General features: G+C 41.0%; 2 protein-coding genes across 53 annotated transcripts in view; one reads left to right on the forward strand and one right to left on the reverse strand.

Annotated features, from left to right (window-relative positions):
* Positions 1–3498, forward strand: part of bbox1 (butyrobetaine (gamma), 2-oxoglutarate dioxygenase (gamma-butyrobetaine hydroxylase) 1) — a 47606-nt gene extending 44108 nt beyond the window's left edge. Inside the window, exon 8 of one of the 3 annotated variants that reach the window (XM_061670313.1) lies at positions 2730–3498. In XM_061670313.1, the coding sequence (XP_061526297.1) occupies positions 2730–2881 (152 nt within the window). In that variant the 3' untranslated portion in view covers positions 2882–3498. The remainder of the gene's footprint in view (positions 1–2729) is intronic. The other 2 variants (XM_061670314.1, XM_061670312.1) reach the window with 2 other exon arrangements.
* A 31-nt stretch (positions 3499–3529) lies between these two features.
* The window catches only part of madd (MAP-kinase activating death domain), an 83671-nt gene continuing 66597 nt past the window's right edge, over positions 3530–20603 (reverse strand). For 31 of the 50 annotated variants that reach the window (XM_061670289.1, XM_061670281.1, XM_061670288.1 and 28 more), the window contains 3 exons: positions 18837–18906; positions 17178–17224; positions 3530–4940 (listed from right to left, as the gene is read on the reverse strand). In XM_061670289.1, coding sequence (XP_061526273.1) covers positions 4827–4940; positions 17178–17224; positions 18837–18906 — 231 coding nt within the window. In that variant the 3' untranslated portion in view covers positions 3530–4826. The remainder of the gene's footprint in view (positions 4941–17177; positions 17225–18836; positions 18907–20603) is intronic. The other 19 variants (XM_061670290.1, XM_061670309.1, XM_061670310.1 and 16 more) reach the window with 1 other exon arrangement.

The following is a 20603-nucleotide window of genomic DNA, read 5'->3' on the forward strand; positions in this document are numbered from 1 at the left end:
GGTCAATTCCTTTTGTGTTTGTTGTATACAGAAGACATTTGGGTTTCAGATCAAAATATGAATATTAGACAAACGTTCAGAATTCCAGCTTTCATTTCATGGTATTTACATTTAAATGTGTTAAACAACTCAGGACAGAGCACCTTTTGTTTGAAGCCACCCACTTTTCAAGTGAGCAAAACTATCAGAACAGGCATTATTAAATTTATTTAAAGTGAATAACATTTAATATTTGGTGGCATAATCCTTACTTGCAATAACTGCATCAAGCCTGCGACCCATTGACTTCATTAGACTGTGGCATTCTTCATTTGAAATGCTTTTCCAGGCCTTCACTGAAGCCTCTTTCAGTTCTTGTTTGTTTCTGGGGGGGGGGGGTTCACCTTCAGTCTCCTCTTCAGGAGGTCAAATGCAATGTGGCTTTCCGATTCTTTTTGCTGATGAGTGGTTTGCATCTTGTGGTATGGCCTGGATATTTCTTCTCTCAAAGTCTTCTCCGAACACTGGATTGTGCTATCTTCACCGCTGCCCTGTGGAGGTTGGCAGTGATGTCACTGATTGTTGTCTTTGGGTGTTTCTTCACAGCTCTCACAATGTTTCTGAAATCAACTGCTGTTGAGACCTTTGGCCGACCTGTTCAATGTCTGTTGCTCAGTACACCAGTAGTTTCTTTCTTTCTCAGGACATCGAAATATTTGTATTGGCTATGCCCAATGTTTGTGCAATAGCTCTGATCGATTTTTTTGCTCTTTTCTCAGTTTCAAAATGGTTTGCTTTTCTCCCATATACAGCTCTCTGGTCTTCATGTTTGCTTAACAGCAAATGCGGTTTTCACCCATCAGTCAGATGTTCCAATACTTTGGCTCACTTGAAAAGAGGGTGGCTTCAAACAAAAGGTGCTGTGTCCTGAGTTGCTTAAAACATCGAGATATAAATACCATGAAATAAAAGCTGGAATTCTGAACTTTTGTCTCATAGTCATCTTTTGATGTGAAACCCAAATGTCTTCAGTATAGAACAAAAACAAAGGAATTAACCGTCCCATTCCAATACTTTTGGAGGGGACTGTATGCAACCAGTCTGATTTTGCACCTCTGCGATGTATTCTGGGTTGCACATCTACAGTGACACTTCCTGCGCAGTCAACCACACCGTGGTTCCAACCACGCTGTATTGGGAGATGAGTGCCCAAACGACCAATTCAGTAACCAACACCCTCTTTTTAGGAGTGGGGTTTCTTAACATACAACCCCAATTCCAATGAAGTTGGGAGGTTTTGTTAAACATAAATAAAAACAGATTGTATTCTCTTTTTATTCATGTTTAACACAATGATTTGTGAATCAGGTTCAACCTATATTTAATTGAATACACTACAAAGACAAGATATTTAATGTTCAAACTGATACACTTTATTGTTTTTAGCAAATAATCATTAACTTAGAATTTTATGGTTGCAACACGTTCCAAAAAAGCTGGGACGGGTGGCAAAAAAGACTGAGAAAGTTGAGGAATGCTCATCAAACACCTGTTTGGAACATCCCACAGGTGAACAGGCTAATTGGGAACAGGAGGGTGCCATGATTGGGTATAAAAGGAGCTTCCCTGAATTGCTCAGTCATTCACAAGCAAAGATGGGGCGAGGTTCACCTCTTTGTGAACAAGTGCGTGGGAAAATAGTCGAACAGCTTAAGGACAATGTTCCTGAACGTACAATTACAAGGAATTTAGGGATTTCATCATCATCAAAAGGTTCAGAGAATCTGGAGAAATCACTGCATGTAAGCGGCAAGGCCGAAAACCAACATTGAATACCCGTGACCTTCGATCCCTCAGGCGGCACTGCATGAAAAATCAACGTGTAAAGGATACCACCACATGGGCTCAGGAACACTTCAGAAAACCAATGTCAGTAAATACAGTTCGGCGCTACATCCATAAGTGCAACTTGAAACTCTACTATGCAAAGCAAAAGCCATTTATCTACAACACCCAGAAACGCCGCCGGCTTCTCTGCGCCCGAGATCATCTAAGATGGACTGATGAAAAGTGGAAGTGTTCTGTGGTCCGACGAGTCCACATTTCAAATTATCTTTGGAAATTGTGGACGTCGGGTCGTCCGGGCGAAAGAGGAAAAGAATCATCCGGACTGTTATGGACGCAAAGTTCAAAAGCCAGTATCTGTGATGGTATGGGGCTGTGTTAGTGCCAATGGCATGGGTAATTTACACATCTGTGAATGTACCATTAATGCAGAAAGGTACATACAGGTTTTGGAGAAACATATGCTGCCATCCAAGCAACGTCTTTTTCATGGACGCCCCTGCTTATTTCAGCAAGACAATGCCAAAACCACATTCTGCACGTGTTACAACAGCGTGTAGATGTGCAATTTCTCAATTTCAATGAGAGTACAGAACAAATTAACTTTTCAAGTTACAAACGAAATATATATATTCAATCTACAAACAAAAATGTCTTCTAAACCTTTGACTCATTAACGTAACCACCTTGCAGGGATGTAACAGCTGAATACACTTGTAGCATTATCTATAAAATGGAAATATTCTTCAGAAAGTTGAGTTTTCATAACCGTGTGGCACTAAATTAAGCTCACCCAAACACTTCATTATATTTCCTTGGTCCTCAGATGGCGCCAAGGCAATATTTTAAATGAGCGCATGACATCGTTACTGAAAAAGTCACCACTGGTTGTGCTTGCATTGCAGGCGACGTGGTGACATTCGACAACTGGCGCCTGCTGCACGGCCGAAAAAGCTACATCAGTAGGCCGGACAGAGTACGACACCTCGAGGGCGCCTACCTGGACTGGGACGAAGTCATGTCTCGCCTCCGAATACTCCGAAACGCCGTCAACTAGGATGACGCCACCCTGTGAACCCTGTGACCGTCAAGTGGTGAAACTTTAATCTCTGCATGGCATGTGAATTACATTTATGACAGTTGGAGGAGTTCCAGCTTTACTCTCGCCAGTGCAACTATTTATGAACTCTGGTTTTATTGAACAATTTTAGAAGACAGTCTTTGAAAACATTTTAAAGTGAATCATCTTTCAAGTAGGCTATATGGAGATTTTGGAAAGTCAACTCATCAGCAGATGGCTTCAACCTCCAAGCTTGTTTTGCCACAACCCAACAGATGGGGTTTCTTTCACTCCAAATATGACGAATGCCGGTCCAACCTTACTCCACTCTTTAATATTGTTAAATTACTAATCACTTTTAATGTATACACAATCTGTTTTTCGAATCAAATGTAATTCATCGTCTCCTTTTCTTTCCACCAGACTTTTTTTGCAGTACAGCATATTAAGCACGTATCATTAATTTGCTCCAACGAGGCTGTTTATTTTTGGATGTAATCCTGTGCCTTTTCTCTTCCAATGGTCTTAATTCAGATGCTGGGGAGCCAAAGTTGTAAATAAATGAACAAGTGTTTGTTTCATTGCACCTACAATAAAGCAACTTTTCAGCAGAATGTAATTTTTCCAAAGAAACAAACACGAGGCTCCATTTTGGATGACTTTATTAGAGGGCTTAAGCTGTACATTTCTATAAACACTCACACATATTTCTTTCCTCGTGAGACAGATGCCAGTCAAAACAAAGACATAGTTGGAAAGATCCACTGATCCTCAAAGCTTTGTCCCAGTGTCACACTGAATTCTGGATTCAGGTTTATCATGACCAAGGAGGTGGAATTAGTGGAACTTCCTTTTTACTCACTTGGATACAGTCAAAGGCTAAAAATACAGGCTTCTATCAATGTATTGCTGGATGTGGAGAAACTACTTAACACACACTGAAAGTTGGATGAGCAACCAGAATCTTTACTTTTAAAGGACATCATCAAAACACGCTCCAGAAAATGTCACACCTCCATCAGTGTTCACCTCTTTTAATTTTTTGTTCATCCACAAACTTCCTTTGTGGATGAATTAAGAATCTATCAATTCCAATGTGGCCACGATAGCCGTTCAACCCCAAATTGTACATTAATAGTACACCAAGGACACCCTGACTACTCAGGTCTAGAATTATCATGAAGACTATGTCATGTCCAGACACAACATGAACGCGAGGGAGGCGATGAGTTTGAAGGTCACATCACGTTCATCACTTTACGTAGCGTGACCCAATCTATCAAATGATTACACTGTTCACACGGAGACACAAAATCACATCACATCACACTGACGCCATGTCAATCGACAGCAAAAGAATGTACGTTCTCGCTGACATTGTTCACCCTGTGAACTCAGTATTGCCCATTTAGGCAATTCAATATTTATGGGTATTACTTTTCAGAAGTATACAGCAAAATGTGTATATAATATTTATTCCTGTATGATCACATGTAACATGCTACGGATGAACAGCAGCACACAGACGAGGTTACAGTGGAACTAGGACAGTAATTCAGCCCAGCGGACTGAGCTAAGAGCAGGAGCACAGATCACTTCCTTAGCAGCCATCCGTGTACGTGTTAGCAGAGAGCGACGTCACAGTAAATAAGCACTCAATCACAGTTAATAGTTTAATGGGTTGGGTGCACGGGACCTGCATGCACTTGGTTCCTCTAATGAACATCTGGCCGGACAGCAGAAGGCAACACAGACAAACTTCCTGGGAACGAGTATTTACACGACATCAGAGAGCACTGTAGGTTGAAAACGGGCCAATAGTTACACTGATTTGTGTGCTTCCGTGTCACGATCGGGGATTGTCTGTGGTGGTTGAGCTCAAGTCGAGGCACATGGAGGAGGAGGTGGAGGACGATTGAGGTCCAGGCGGGCAGAAGGTAAACTAGCTTGGGAGGGGTCGTGGCGATAGAATCTTGGCTTTTCCATCTGTCTCCTTCCCCTTCACAGCTGCCACGTAGGAGAAAAGGCAGAGGACCGAGTAACAGATTTGATGGGCCTGTGGAACATGAGGAGGAGGATGAAGATTCATGACCCAGGTCGAGGTGATGTCATATCATACACCACTCACAAAAGTTGAAGATAATAGGCCTTTGAATGAAATTTCAGGATGAACCTGCAATGCACTATAACCTTTACAGGTTAACTTAATTTGACCTTCTGTAAACTTTGTCCAACTGTTTAAATGGTTCAGCAGTTTTTGCACAATGTGCTGTTCTCTAACAAGCTGAATGGTGAAAAGTCTCCCCTTTAAGGACCCTGATGTTTCCAATGACATTACGACCAGCATTTCGTCATTCTTCCTCAATGGAGTGGACCGTTGCAGAGTAAATATTTACACTTATGTTTTGGTCATTTTCTTCATACTAAGTGGATGTTAAGCTTAACATGTCACCTTATGATGATAAGTTCCTACGGGTGCTTTGTCCCGGTGCCATTCTGCCATTTACCTGTGACGGGAGGAAGTGCTTTCACCTGTTTTGCCAAATGTGGAAGTGTGGTTCGAACAAAAGGTGCTCTGTTCTGAGTTAACACATCTAGATATACAGTGGGTACAGAAAATATTCTGACCCCCTTAAATGTTTCACTCTTTGTTACATTGCAGCCATTTGCTAAAATCATTTAAGTAAATTGTTTGTCATTAATGTAAACACAGCACCCTGGTATTGACAGAAAAAAACAGAATTGTTGAATTTTTTGCAGATTTATTAAAAAAGAAAAACTGAAATGTCTCCCAGTCATAAGTATTAAGACCCTTTGCACACTATATAGTAGAAGCACCCTTTTGAGCTAATACAGCTATGAGTCTTTTGGGGAATAATGCAGCAAGTTTTTCACACCTGGATTTGGGGATTGTCTGCCAGTCCTCCTCGCAGATCCTTTCCAGTTTTATCAGGTTGGGTGGTGGACAGCCATTTTCAGGTCTCTCCAGAGATGCTTACTTAGGTTTAAGTCAGGGGTCTGGCTGGGCCATTCAAGAACAGTTTTTTTCAATTGAAGCGACTCCTTTGTTATTTTAGTTGTGTGCTTAGGGTCATTGTCTTGTTTGAAGGTGACCTTTCAGCCCAGGGTGAGGTCCTGAGCACTCTGGAGGTTTTTGTCCAGGATATCCCTCTATGTGGCCGCATAAATCTTTCCTTTGACTGCAATCAGTCGTCCTGTCCCTGCAGCTGAAAAAACACCCCCGCAGCATGATGCTGCCACCACCATGCTTCACTGTTGGGACTGTATTGTACAGGTGATGAGCAATGCCTGGTTTTCTCCACACATACCGCTTAGAATTAATTAAGGCCAAAAAGTCCAATCGTTTTTTTTTAAGCAAACTCCATGTGGGCTTTCATGTGTCTTGCACTGAGGAGAGGCTTCCGTCGGGCCATTCTGCCATAAAGCCCCGACTGATGGCGCGCTACAGTGATGGTTGACTTTCTAGAACTTTCTCCAATCTCCCGACTGCATCTCTGGAGCTCAGCCACAGTGATCTTTTGGGTTCTTCTTTACCTCTCTCACCAAGGCTCTTCTCCCCCGATAGCTCAGCTTGGCCGGACGGCCAGCTCTCGGAAGGGTTCTGGTCGTCCCAAAACGTCTTCCATTTTAAGGATTATGGAGGCCACTGTGCTCTTAGGAACGTAAAGTGCAGCAGAAATATTTTTGTAACCATGGCCAGATCTGTGCCTTGCCATAATTCTGTCTCTGAGCTCTTCAGGCACTTCCTTTGATCTCATGATTCTCATTTGCTCTGACATGCACTGTGAGCTGTAAGGTCTTATATAGACAGGTATGTGGCTTTCCTAATCAAGTCCAATCAGTATAATCAAACAGAGCTGGACTCAAATGAAGGTGTAGAACCAGCTCAAGGATGATCAGAAGAACTGGACAGCACCAGAGTTAAATATATGAGTGGGTCTGAATACGTATGGCTGTGTGATATTTCAGTTGTTCTCTTTTAATAAATCTGCAAAAATGTCAATTCTGCTTTTTTCTGTCAATATGGGGTGCTGTGTGTACATTGAGGGGGAAAAAAATATTTTAGCAAATGGCTGTAATATAAAATGAATAATTTAAGGGGGTCTGAATACTTTCCTTACCCTCCCTCCCTCTCTCTTTTTATATACAGAGAGAGAGAGAGAGAGAGAGAGAGAGAGAGAGAGAGAGAGAGAGAGAGAGAGAGAGAAACGGTGGACGACTGAGGGTCAGTCTCACAGTTCTGAGGAGCCGGGTTCAATCCCCGGCCCCGCCTGTGTGGAGTTTGCATTTTCTCCCTGTGCCTGCGTGAGTTTTCTCCGGGCACTTCGGTTTCCTCCCACATCCCAAAACATGCACATTAATTGAAAACTCTAAATGGCCCCGTATGTGTGAATGTGAGTGCGAATGGTTGTTTGTTTGTATGTATGTGCCGTGCGATTGGCTGGCAACCAGTTCAGGGTGTACCCCGCCTCCTGCCCGATGATAGCTGGGATAGGCTCCAGCACGCCCGTGACCCTAGTGAGGAGAAGTGGCTAGGAAAATGGATGGATGGCTGGATATATATAGACACACACACAGAGCGGCTGTAATAAGTATTTAAGACGTTAACATTTTTCTCACTAAATATACAGTGAACCCTCGCTACTTCGCGATTAGACTATCGCAGATTCATGACTTCGCAGACTTTTTTACAGTGCAATTTTGCATGCTGCCTTTTACAACGTACAAACCCGCATTCTATTCTGCGTGAAATACGCGCGAGTCACAATTAATAATTTATGTTTCCAACCTCATACGTTGCCCATTAAAACTAAATTCGTTATTTCTAAAAATTGTCAGAAAATGTTTACATTTTTATTTCTTAAATGTTTGGGCCTTAAAACAGGTTTTGACCTTTGTTTCGTTACACAATAATATTAACAATAATAATAAGTACTACAACAATAATAATAATAATGTAATTATTTTTGTTACAAAGGGTTTAAACTTTGAGCTTGTTTAAACAAGAGAGGAAATGTTAATGTGAAGTTTACAGCCTTAAACATAGTATAATAATTGAAAAAATAAAGATTCCTACTTCACGGATTTCACCTATCCCGGGTTATTTTTGGAACGTAACCCCCCGCGATAAACAAGGGAACACTGTACTTCCAAATGTGCTATTGACAGATATTGGGAATAACCCAAGTAATCCATACATACAAAGAAATTAGAACAAAAAGTTGTGTGTAATAATGTGAAATGACATGGGAAAAGTATTGAACACGCCAAATGGTATTTATCTAATATTTTGTACAAAAGCCTTTGTTTGCAATGACAGGTTCAAGACGCCTCCTGTATGGAGAAACTAGGCCCATGCATTGCTCTGGTGTGATTTTGGCCCATTCCTCCACATAAGCAGTCTTCAAATCTTGAAGGTTCTGTGGGCTTCTTTTATGGACTGAGTTTCAGTTCTTTCCGTAAATATTTCAATTGGATTCAAGCCAGGTGACTGACTGGGCCATTCTAGCAGCTGTATTTTTGTTGTTTGACACCAATTGAGAGTTTCCTTGGCAGTACGTTCTGGATCATTATCCTGCTGAAATGTCCACCCTCGTTTCATTTTCATCATCCTCGTAGATGGCAGCAGATTTCTGTCAGGAATATCTTGGTACATTTGCCCATTCATCCCTTCCTTTCAATAATGTGAAGTTTACCAGTACCATTGGCTGAAAAGCAGCCCCACACCATCATGTTCCCACCTCCGAACTTCACAGTTGGTATGGTGTTTTTAGGGTGACGTGCAGTGCCATTTCTCCTCCAAACTTGCATTATGGCATCTAAAGAGTTCAATTTTGCTCTCATCAGACCAGCCTATATTCTCTGTTATTTAACTGGCTTGGTCCAAATGCAGCAAACTTTAAACGAGCTTTGACATGTTTTTGTTTTTTTTTTTCCCTCCCAGCAATGGGGTCTTGCATGGTTGCGCGTGCATTACTAACGGTTTTCAACAGTATCTGCTAATTGCAGGTCTTTTTGAAGCTCTCCACAGGTGGTCCTTGGCTCTTGGACAACTCTTCTGATTATTCTTTGCACTCCTCTGTCAGAAATCTTGCGAGGACCACCTGATCGAGGCGAATTTATGGTGGTATGATTGGCTTTCCACTTGCGTATTATGGCCCCAATCGTGCTCACTGGAACGTTAAGAAGTTTAGCTATCCGCCTGTAACCAATGCCATCGTTATATTTTGCAACAATGAGTTTGCGATGGTCTTGAGACAGCTCCGTGCTCTTACCCATCATGAGATGTGTCTTGACTCACACTTTGGCAATGACAACTTTTTGTCGGCCATCCATCAGGACTGAATCGGTTGATATTCATTTACACTGACGGGGCTGAATTGCTGTTTGATTACTGATAGATTTTAGGTGTTGTCTTGGCTTTTCATGCCTTTTTGCACCTCCCTTCATGTGTTCACTACTTTTTCCCTGTCATTTCACATTTTTACACAACTAAATCTTTGAGCTTATTTCTTTGTATGTATGGATTGCTAGGGCTGTTCCCTACATCTGGTGAAGATTTCATGTCAATAGAACCTTTGGAAATATATTTAGTGAGAAAAATGGTGACGTGTTAAATACTTATTCCATCCGCTGTGTGTGCGCGCGCACACCGGCACCCACACAGTGGAACCTCAATAAAACGGACCCAGATATAACGGATATTGGATACATCCGTCGGGACTGAACAATGTGTCCAAAAATAGTTTCTGTTGAGAAAGTTTGTCAGTTCCAGAATTGGCCACTGCTGTTTACTAGTGCTGTGGCACAATGCAGGCAGAGAATGGGACTGATGAATTTCCGGGTCACAGATATAGAACATGACTGGATTAAATTCCAAAAGAAGTGCCTCCTGTGCCTACTTGGCAGCCATGTTAAATGTGGGGCACTGATGTGGTAGCCTTGTGTTGATGTTTCTATCTATTGTCCAATTGTGCATAGAGCAGGAGAGAGCGGCCCGGCTGCAGTGTTAACTCTGAGGAATACAAAACAAGTCTTTGGAGTCTGGAACATGCCATTTTTAGTACGTTTTTTTTTTTTTTTTTTTTTGGGTCAAGCTGTTTGCCTTTCGCAACAAATTCTGAAACGCTCATGAAAGCGACTTGCCTATGATGAGTACTGTACGTCAACAATGTCACCATGACCAAGCACAATTGCGCAGTTAAGTTTGGATAAAATTTAAGCTTTTTTTTAATATATTTATTGACATTAACTTTGTACTGTACGTAGACCACGAAGAAAAATAACTTATATTGTACAGTAATATGGGTGCATGTGTACTTTATATATTAAAAAAAAAAAAAAAAAAAAGTGCTTCTTTGAAACAGACAATCGGCCATATAGGATGATCCCCCCCACCCCTGTTTCATTTAATAAGGGGGGTGGGGTGGGGGGAAATATTCAAAGATACCTGGCCCTGTGTGAAAAAGTAATGACCCCTAAATATAATAACTGGTTGGGCCGTCGTCAGCAACAACAACTGAAATCAAGCGTTTCCTCTAACTGGCAATGAGTCTTTCACATCTCTGTGGAGATATTTTGGCCCACTCTTACTTGCAGAATTGTTTGAATTCAGCAAAAATGGAGGGTTTTCGAGAATCAACAGCTTTTTTAAGGTCATCCCACAGCATTTCAATCGGATTCAAGTCTAGACATTGACGAGGTGACCCCAAAACCTTTTTTTTAAGCCATTCAGAAGTTGAATTGTTGGTGTGTTTTATATTGTTATCATGCGGCAGAACCCAAATTGTGCTTCAGCTTGAGGTCACAAACTGAAGTGGCTGAACATTCTCCTTCAGGATTTTCTCATAAAGACCAGAATTCATGGTTTCATCAATCACAAGTAGTCCAGGTCCTCAAGGGGAAAAACAGTCCAAGACCACTATCACTCACATCCATCACACTCCCACCATCATGCTTGACTGTTGGTACTATGTTCTTTTTCTGAAATGCTGTGCTACATTCACGCCAGACGTAACGAAACACACACCTTCCAAAAAGCTCAACTTTCATCTTGTTAGTCCATATAACATTCTCACAAAGGTCTAGGTTTTGACACTGACTTTAACCGAGGAAAGGGTGCCCTGCAGTTCTTCTGAGTTCCTTCGTGGCCTCCTTGATGAGTCATTGCTGTTCTCTTGGGGTAATCTTTGTAGGCAGGCTACACCTAGGAAGGTTCACTACTGTTCCATGTTTTCTCCACGGGAGGATAATGGCTCTCCCTATGGTTTGCTGGAATCCTAAAGCTTTAGAAATTGTTTTTGTAATCCTTTACAGACAGAATTATTTTTCGACTGTTCTAGAATTTCTTTGGATCGTGTCATTTTGTCACAGCTTTTTTTTTTAGATATTTTGTCCGACTTGATTTTGTCGGTACAGATTATGTTTAAGTGATTTCTTGATTGAAAAGGTCTGGAGGGAATCAGGCTTGGGTGTGATCAGTAAAAATTAACCAAAAATTGTGATTAGCCACAATTCATGATTTAACAAGGGGGGGGTCATTACTTGTTCACACAGGGCCAGGTAACTTTGAATAGTTTTTTTTTCCTTAAAAAATTAAACCACTATTTAAAAACAGCATTTTAAGTTATTTTGTCTGATATTTACATTTGTTTGGTGATCTTAAACAAAGTGGGTAAACAATGCAAAAAGAAGTATTTGAGAAGGGGGCCATTACTTTTTCACAGCACTGTGTGCGTGTATGTGTGTGTGTGTGTGTGTATACAGATCAAAAGATGAATATCAGACAAAAGTTCAAAATTCCAGCTTCTCTTTCATGATATTTATATCTGTATGTATTAAACAACTTAGGACAGAGCACCTTTTGTTAGAAGCCACCCACTTTTAAAGTGAGCAAAAGTATTGGAACAGACATTATTAAATTAACTTAAAGTGAGTAACTTAATATTTGGTGGCATAACCCTTATTTGCAATAACTGCATCAAGCCTGTGACCCAAAGACTTCACCAGAATTCATTCTTCAGCTGAAATGCTTTTCCAGCATTGACAGGAGCCTCTTTCAGTTCTTGTTTCTGGGGGTTTCTCCCTTCAGTCTCCTCTTCAAGAGGCTGAAATGCATGCTCTATTGGGTTGAGCTCTGGTCATTGACTTGGCCAGTGTAAGACCTTCCACTTTATCCCCCTGATGAAGTCCTTTGTTGTGTTGGGAGCGTGTTTTGGGTCATTGTCTTGTTGCACGATGAAGCTTCTCCCAATTAGTTTGGATACATTTATCTGTAAATTGCCAGACAAAATGGTTTTGTACGCTTCAGATTTCATTCTGCTGCTCCCATCATGAGTTACATCATGAATAAAGACTAATGAGCCGTTCCAGAAGCAGCCATGCAAGCCCAATCCATGACATTACCTCCACCATGCTTCACAGATGAGCTTGCAAAGAGAGCAAAAGGTACAAGTCGTCACGAGTCATTACCCCTTACTGAAGCGCAAGCAAAGAATCACCTTCATTCTTCAGAAGTGAGAGACAGAGAAGAGAAAAAAAAGAAATGCACCCCTCTCATTCCCACAACATTCTCACACAATTAGATTCGTCCAGCTGCACTCAAACGTATCTTTATGTGAATGGGTGCATGCAGAGGATGAGAAAGGAAGAGAAAACAGTCCCGAGCACATTTGCAAGACCACAGAGAAGTACCGTGCTAAGAGCTATGGTACAATAAAACTTTCTAAGGTTATATAAAGCTAATGTGATATATATGGAACGTAAATCTTCCAAATCAAGGTTAATCTTGGTCTCATCAGTCCATAAAACTTTGTTCCAAAACTTTTTTGGCTCTTCTCTGTACTTTGCAAAATCCAATCTGGCTTTCCGATTCTTTTTTCTGATGAGTGGTTTGCATCTTGTGGTATGGCCTCTATATTTTTTTTCTCAGTGTTCTTCGAACAGTGGATTGTGCTATATGCACCCCTGCACTGTGGAGGTTGGCAGTGATGTCACTGATTGTTGTCTTTGGGGGATTCTTCACAGCTCTCACGTTTCTGTCATCAACTGATGTTGATACCCTTGGCCGACCGGTTCGATGTCTGTTGCTCAGTACACCAGTAGTTTCTATCTTTTTCAGGACATTCCAAATTGTTGTATTGGCTATGCCCAATGTTTGTGCAATAGCTCTGATCGAGTTTCCCTCTTCTCTCAGCTTCAAAATAGTTTGCAAAATAGTTTGCTTTTCTCCCTTGCTTCTCTCCCATAGACAGCTCACTGGTCTTCATGTTTGCTTAACACCAGTTTTCATAGGTAAAACCCAAAGCAAAAACAAGCACCATCTAAAACGCAACACCGAAGCAACTAGAAACACCCATCAGTCACATGTTCCAATACTTTTGCTCACTTGCAAAATGGGTGGATTCAAACAAAAGGTGCTCTGTTCCGAGTTGTTTAACATCGAGATATACATCGGCTACGGAAAGTATTCAGACCCCCTTACATTTTTCACTGTTATATTGCAGCCATTTGCTAAAATCATTTAAGTTAAAAGTATTCAGACCCGCTTACATTTTTCACTGTTATATTGCAGCCATTTGCTAAAATCATTTAAGTTAATTTTCCCCCCTCATTCATGAACACACAGGACCCCATATTGACAGAAAAAAACAGAATTGGTGAAATTTTTGAAGATTAAAAAACAAAAACTGAAATATCACACAGCCTTAAGTATTCAGACCCTTTTGTGTGACACTCATTTAACTCAGGTGCTGTCCATTTCTTCTGATCATCCTTGAGACGGTTGTACACCTACATTGGAGTCCAGCTGTGTTTGATTATACTAATTGGATTTTGTGGGGAAAGCCTGTCTATATAAGACCTTACAGCTTTACAGTGCATGTCAGAGCAAATGAGAATCATGAGGTCAAAAGAACTGCCGGAAGAGCTCAGAGACAGAATTGTGGCAAGGCACAAATTTGGCCAAGGTTACAAAAAAATGTCTGCTGCACTTAAGGTTCCTAAGAGCACAGGGGCCTCCATAATCCTTAAATGGAAGACGTTTGGGATGACCAGAACCCTTCCTAGAGCTGGCCGTCCGGCCAAACTGAGCAATCGGGGGAGAATAGCCTTGGTGAAGAGGTAAAGAACCCAAAGATCACTGTGGCTGAGCTCCAGAGATGCAGTCGGGAGATGTGTGAACACACTAGAAAGTGTCTTCATCATGGAGCTGTTCGAAGCTGTGGTGCGGCCGACACAACCTGGAACTGAACACGCTCAAGACTGTAGAGATGATCGTGGACTTCAGGAGGCATCCTTCGCCACAGCTGCCCCTCACGTTGTCCAGTTGCCTTGTGTCAACCGTCGAGACCTTCAAGTTCCTGGGAATTACAATCTCTCAGGACCTGAAGTGGGCGACCAACATCAACTCCGTCCTCAAAAAGGCCCAGCAGAGGATGTACTTCCTGCGGCTTCTGAGAAAGCACGGCCTGCCACCGGAGCTGCTGAGACAGTTCTACACAGCGGTCATCGAATCAGTCCTGTGTTCTTCCATCACAGTCTGGTTTGGTGCTGCTACAAAAAAGGACAAACTCAGACTGCAACGGACAATCAAAACTGCTGAAAGGATTGAAGGTACCCCCCTACCCACCATTGAGGACTTGCACGCTGCCAGAACTAAGACAAGGGCGTGCAAAATCCTCTCGGACCCTCCGCACCCCGGTCACCAGCTCTTCCGGCTCCTTCCCTCAGGTAGGCGCTACCGATCAATGCAAACTAGAACTAGTAGACATTCCAACAGCTTCTTCCCTCTTGCGATCAACTTCTTAAACACCTAACCTATAATTCCATGACAACAAGCTGGCAATTTTTTGACTTGAGTTCGTTGTCACATTTCTGTGGGGCCAATTATGTATTACTCGTGCACTCACTGTAGTTGTCTCGCCATGCTGCACTATTTGCATATACTGGCCACTCATGCCAGAGTAGCATCTGCTCCATTTGCACACTGATTGAGGAGTATCTGTAACATTTGCACAACCAACATTGTCCCAGATGATCGCACTACTCGTCACTTTAAACCGCATACACTCCTTGAAGTCTCAGCGCCCTTTGCACAATGGTCATTGCACCGGACTATCGCAATATTAGTCATTCGAACTGCTCTATGTGCTAGAGGATTGTTTTTTGTCAATGTCTTTATGTCCCCAAAGTGTTCTGTAAATTGACTGTCTGTTGTACTAGAGCGGCTCCAACTACCGGAGACAAATTCCTTGTGTGTTTTTGGACATACTTGGCAAATAAAGATGATTCTGATTCTGATTGCAGCCCTCCACCAGTCGGGGCTTTATGGCCCGCCGTAAGCCTCTCCTCAGTGGAAGACACATGAAAGCCCGCATGGAGTTTGCTAAAAAACACCTGAAGGACTCCAAGATGGTGAGAAATTCAGATTCAGATTCTCTCATCTGATGAAACCAAGATAGAACTTTTTGGCCTTAAATCTAAGCGGTACGTGTGGAGAAAACCAGGCACTGCTCATCGCCTGTCCAATACAGTGGTGTTGGCAGCATCGTGCTGTGGGGGTGTTTTCCAGCTGCAGGGACAGGAAAGATGAATGCGGCCAAGTACAGGGATATCCTGGACGAAAACCTTCTCCAAAGTGCTCAGGACCTCAGACTGAGCCGAAGGTTCACCTTCAAACAAGAGAATGAACCTAAGCACACGTAAAACAACGAAGGAGTGGCTTCAGAACAGCTCCGTGACTGTTCTTGAATGGCCCAGCCAGACTGGGCCATTCACCTGGATCCACAAATCCAGGTGTGAAAAACTTGTTGCATCATTCCCAAAAAGACTCATGGCTGTATTAGCTCAAAAGGGTCTGTCTTCTAAATACTGAGCAAAGGGTCTGAATACTTACGGCTGTGTGATATTTCAGTTTTTCTTTAATCATTTTTTCTTCTTTTTCCCCCTGTCAATATGGGGTGCTGTGTGTACATTAATGAGGGAAAAAAATGAACAAATTATTTTAGCAAATGGCTGCAATATAAGAAAGTGAGAAATGTAAGGGGGTCTGAATATTTTCCATACCCACTGTAAATACCAGGAAATAAAATCTGGAATTCTGAACTTTTGTCTCATATTTATCTTTTGATCTGAAACCCAAATGTCTTCAGTATACACCAAAAACAAAGGAATTGACCTTGCCATTCTAATACCTTTGGAGGAAACTGTTATTTATTTACTTGAAGAGTCTCTTTGATTAAAACTACGAACGGTTAATATTGGCATAATCATGTCAATATACTGCAACACGGAGGCATTAGCTCAGCGGAACTTCTGCCTGTAAACACATTCAGCCAATACAAATGCAAATAGCAGCCGCCACATTATGAATGAAGTTTGAAGGAGGTGCGCCAACGTCACGCGGAACTTTTACTAAAAAAGTTAAAAGGGCTAAACAATCAGAATGGCACCCAAGATAAAAAGGGAAACTGAAAGATGGTGTTAGGAAGCACTTTTCATAGATGAGCAAAAAGATCTTGAGCAGACACTGTAGCACAATTAATACAATAACACTTCTTGGAAAAAGCATTTTTCTGGGTCGTAGTCCTAGCTTGATGGCAGACTACATGCTGTAGTGGTAGAAATGGGCCAAGTTATTATCAATAAAGTGGCAGCAATTGCGCCGAAAAGTGGGTAAGGACCAACTCACGCAAGTGCGTTTTTGGTCTCCGTTTTAGCCCCGCCCCAAACATCTGTACGATTGAGATGGAGAAAAAGAGTTTCACATAATATCATAAGTCAGTACTTGGTTGTTGACAGTCTTTACACTGCATTGTTTTCAGCATTCATCTTCAAACATATTTAATTTGGCTATGTGGTTATTTTAAATACAAAAATATTTTGTTTAGTTTTACAGTAACCTTCAGCTGAGAGTGGCCTTTTTTGAAGAATACTGAAAAATCTGTAAATCTGGTCACTCATATCTCAAGTGACCACTGTATTCTATTTACAAATGTGTCAAATCTCCAAATGACATTATCCATAAATGGCTGTAATTCCAACTTTTTAAAAAAAATAAATGTTTTAAAGCTGCAAGTTTTCACTCATATAGCAATCTTGTAATGACTGTTGTTTTGTCTTTAAACCACTGTGGCGGTATATTGCAAGTCAGACTGGAAAATTGACTTGGCATGTTATCAGCTCAACTAATTTATCTTAAAAGCCTACTTTCATACTGTGACACATTGAGTGAAAGGCACAGTGGTGCACGAGCAGACTGATGAGGACTCACCATGGGGGTCTTGTACTTGTGGATCACCACTTCTTTAGTTTCAGGAACTATGCCGATGCAAGAGACAGAAGAGAAATTCAAGGGCAGCAGGAACTTGAGTCAGTTTATCTTTGAAAGTGTTTGGGTGTTGAAGAAGTGAAATCTGAACATGGCTTCAAATAGGTTGTGAGCCACTAATGTCCCCCACCAGTCAAAAATGGACACAAATTCAATTTGGAGGTTTTAATCCAACCACTGTTTTTTAACAATGTGTCTGTGAATATTGAAATAAAAGATTAACTTCATGTGGAATAAAATAAATCAATGATCCATTTTAGACTGTTAAGGGACAAAACATAGCCCACAAAATAACAAATAAAATGTGTTTCTCAAGAACTATTTCAATATTAGAAAGAACATTACAAGTAGTACACAACTTTCCCTCCACTCCAATGAAATGAACGTGAAAGGATATGACGAAGGAGCAACTACACAGTGCAGAACATATTTGGCCCCAATGTGACTTTTCATTAGTAACTGAACTGATAGCAGAGAAGAGGAGGCTGAAGAGAAGGACATGTTAAACCTCTTTCTCCCAGCACCCTAAAAAAAAAAAAAAAAAAAAAAAAACAGTTCAGGAAGATCTCCCCTTGCTGTGGCAAAAATGACCAATGAGAGATGGAGTCTGGGGTGATCTCCCAAATGAACCGCAGCTGATGAGGGTAGCACAGGACAGGAAAATGAAGGAGTCGAGAAAACAGATATTGTGTGTATAATTTGTCTGAATAAAAAGGTGACAACACTTTACCTGCTGGAGAATGAAGGTTTTCATAGTGGCAAAGATGAGGGCAACATTACAAAATCAGCACAGAGACACGACAGTAACCCAGCCTGGCACTTCACTTTAACCTTTGCAAACTATTTCCTACCTCCCTGCCTGCTGCTTTCAACACCACACTACTATGTTAACCTACTTACACTCTTCTTTCCATTAGTCTGTTTAGTAAACCTGGACCCATACCAATAACAGCAACACATTATGTGGTTTACGTCTTCATCCACTGACCTTCAAACAAATAAATCCCTCCAGTAAAATTAGGATGCATTGTCCTTGCATTTCAGTGGACAGTTTTCATTTATGTCTGGGATGAGGGGTAGGCATTAAGCTAAATCATACATGAAGAATAAGGAACAGTCTTTACAAAATATTCAATTCAATACTAATACATGCTGGCTCACTGCCTTCTGAACTGAAGATTTCTCTTTCACATTTAAAGACTTAATCATCAGATGGAGTTTTAATCAAGGGTAAATTGTTCCCACCCACAGTATTCACTTTCCACAATCTCAAATAGATTTTTATAGTCTTCATACTATTACAAAAGCAATAGATATATTTTAAATATAAGTAACTGTTCCATGAGACATTTACGATTTAGCAAGTATGAAATGACTGTTATTTCTGATTTTATTTCAGAATAAAATCTTATTTTGCTCCCCAGTCTAGTTGTGCATCATCAAATGCTTCATTTTGTGGTGTGTCGGTCAGTCGAACGCTCATGTCCAATTTACTGAATCCTTATTATAATATTTAAAAAAATAATAATTATAATCCTTGCCATGAAGCTGAGTTACTGCCGCGCCAAGTACAGGCCTACAATCAATAGATGGTGTAATTACCAAATTCCTCCAGGACAAAGACTCCCTTCACTGTATTGCACTTTTTTATGTGACTCAGCTCTATGAAAACCTAAAAAAAAAACAAAAAACAAAAAACAACACAAAGACAGACCATTATTAACTCAACAATACTGGATGAAAGTTCAAACTTTATATAAAAATAACCAGGTTAAACCTTGCCTTATTAATTTTAAAAGGTAAATAAAAAAAAAGCTACATGAGGAATGCAAGCTTTAACAGCAACAGAAGGGGGTGGGGGGGCACAATATGAGAAGTTTCCATGATACATGGGCAACAGTTAAATGCAGTGGGACTGGTCAAAGCTAACAACTACTTCACAATGGCACTGGAAGTCACATCATAGAGCAAGTGATTTTCGGTTTGAAAGGGTAATAGAAAAGTATTCATTTTGAAGCAATGTGGCCCATAGATGCATACATGGAATTTTCAGACAAAAAGAGAAAAGGACACAGCTACAAGAGTAAAAGGAAACAATAGAAAACAAAAAGAAACCCATAAGATGTTACTGCTAAGAAGCAAACACAGCAGAGGTTGTGTACCTTCCGCTCCTTGCATGGGGAGAAAGCATGGGAGAGAAATGGTTTGGATTATTATGGGACAGAAGAGTACAAACACTCAACGGCACTCTGGGTGGGGCACTGTCCACAGGAGCTTTGTACAAACTTAGTCGAGAATCTAGCCAAGACGGTACCCTAACCATTATAGAGACAAAAACCGAACCAACCACTTGACTAGGGTGGTAAAAAGCTGGCTTCACCTTAGTTTTCCAACCCCCAGAGCCCTCCATGCCTCCTCCTCCAGCAACAAGGGCTGGCACCACACGCTCACACAAGCACAAGAAAGTCACGAGAGCAGTCAATGATGAGATGCTTGATTTCTGCAGCATTGTAGAGATGTCACCTCCGACATTGTATGAAGGGGCAGTCAAAAAGTAATGAACCCAATTTCACTATTCACTTTGGATTGACATTTTTTCAGGTTGTAGTTTAAATACTTGTTTGAAATCTTATTTAAAAAAAAAAAAAAGGTTGTCCTCTTCCTGTCAGCCTTTTTGCAAATGAGGTGAATGTTGGAAGTCCGTCAGAAGCTAAGCGCTGTCTGTGATTCAATTTCTTGCTTTGGAAGGGGTACCACAACAAAACATTTTCAAAACGTTGCAAAATGTGTATGGGGAAGCTACAATAGGATGCATCACAGTCAAAAAGTGGGTGTCCAGGATCAAAGGCAAAGAACAAGCGCCTGCTTTGAGTGACCTCTTTTTACAAGCAACGAAGCGACAGACCATTTTCATGGGTTAATCGTGGGAAGAGTACTCGGGTCAAGGCACTGATCAGAGAAGATTGTAGAGTCGCCACTGATGACATCACCATCATGTGTCATCATTGATGACATAATCCTAATTCCATATATATTTTGTCAACCGTTAGAAAATGTTTAGTTGAGGTTTCCCTTCCAAAGCAAAAAATTCAATACAGCTCTCTGCTTTTGACGGGCATCTAACGTCACTTCTAAAAGGCTGAACAGGAAGAATAGTGTCTTAAATAAACCTTGAAACAAGCATTTAAACTAAAAAAATGTGAACATTTCAGAAAAAGAAAAAAAAATCAATTATTAGTAGGTTAAAATTAAATTGGGCATATTTCTTTTTGACTGCCCCTTATACTTACTGCAGAACAAAAACCTGTGCTTGATCATTTTGTGTTTTTTTTTTTAGAGAAGCTCATTACGATAGGATTGACTCCTGAA

Source organism: Phycodurus eques, chromosome 2 (genome assembly GCF_024500275.1).
Source record: "Phycodurus eques isolate BA_2022a chromosome 2, UOR_Pequ_1.1, whole genome shotgun sequence".
NCBI lineage: Eukaryota > Metazoa > Chordata > Actinopteri > Syngnathiformes > Syngnathidae > Phycodurus > Phycodurus eques.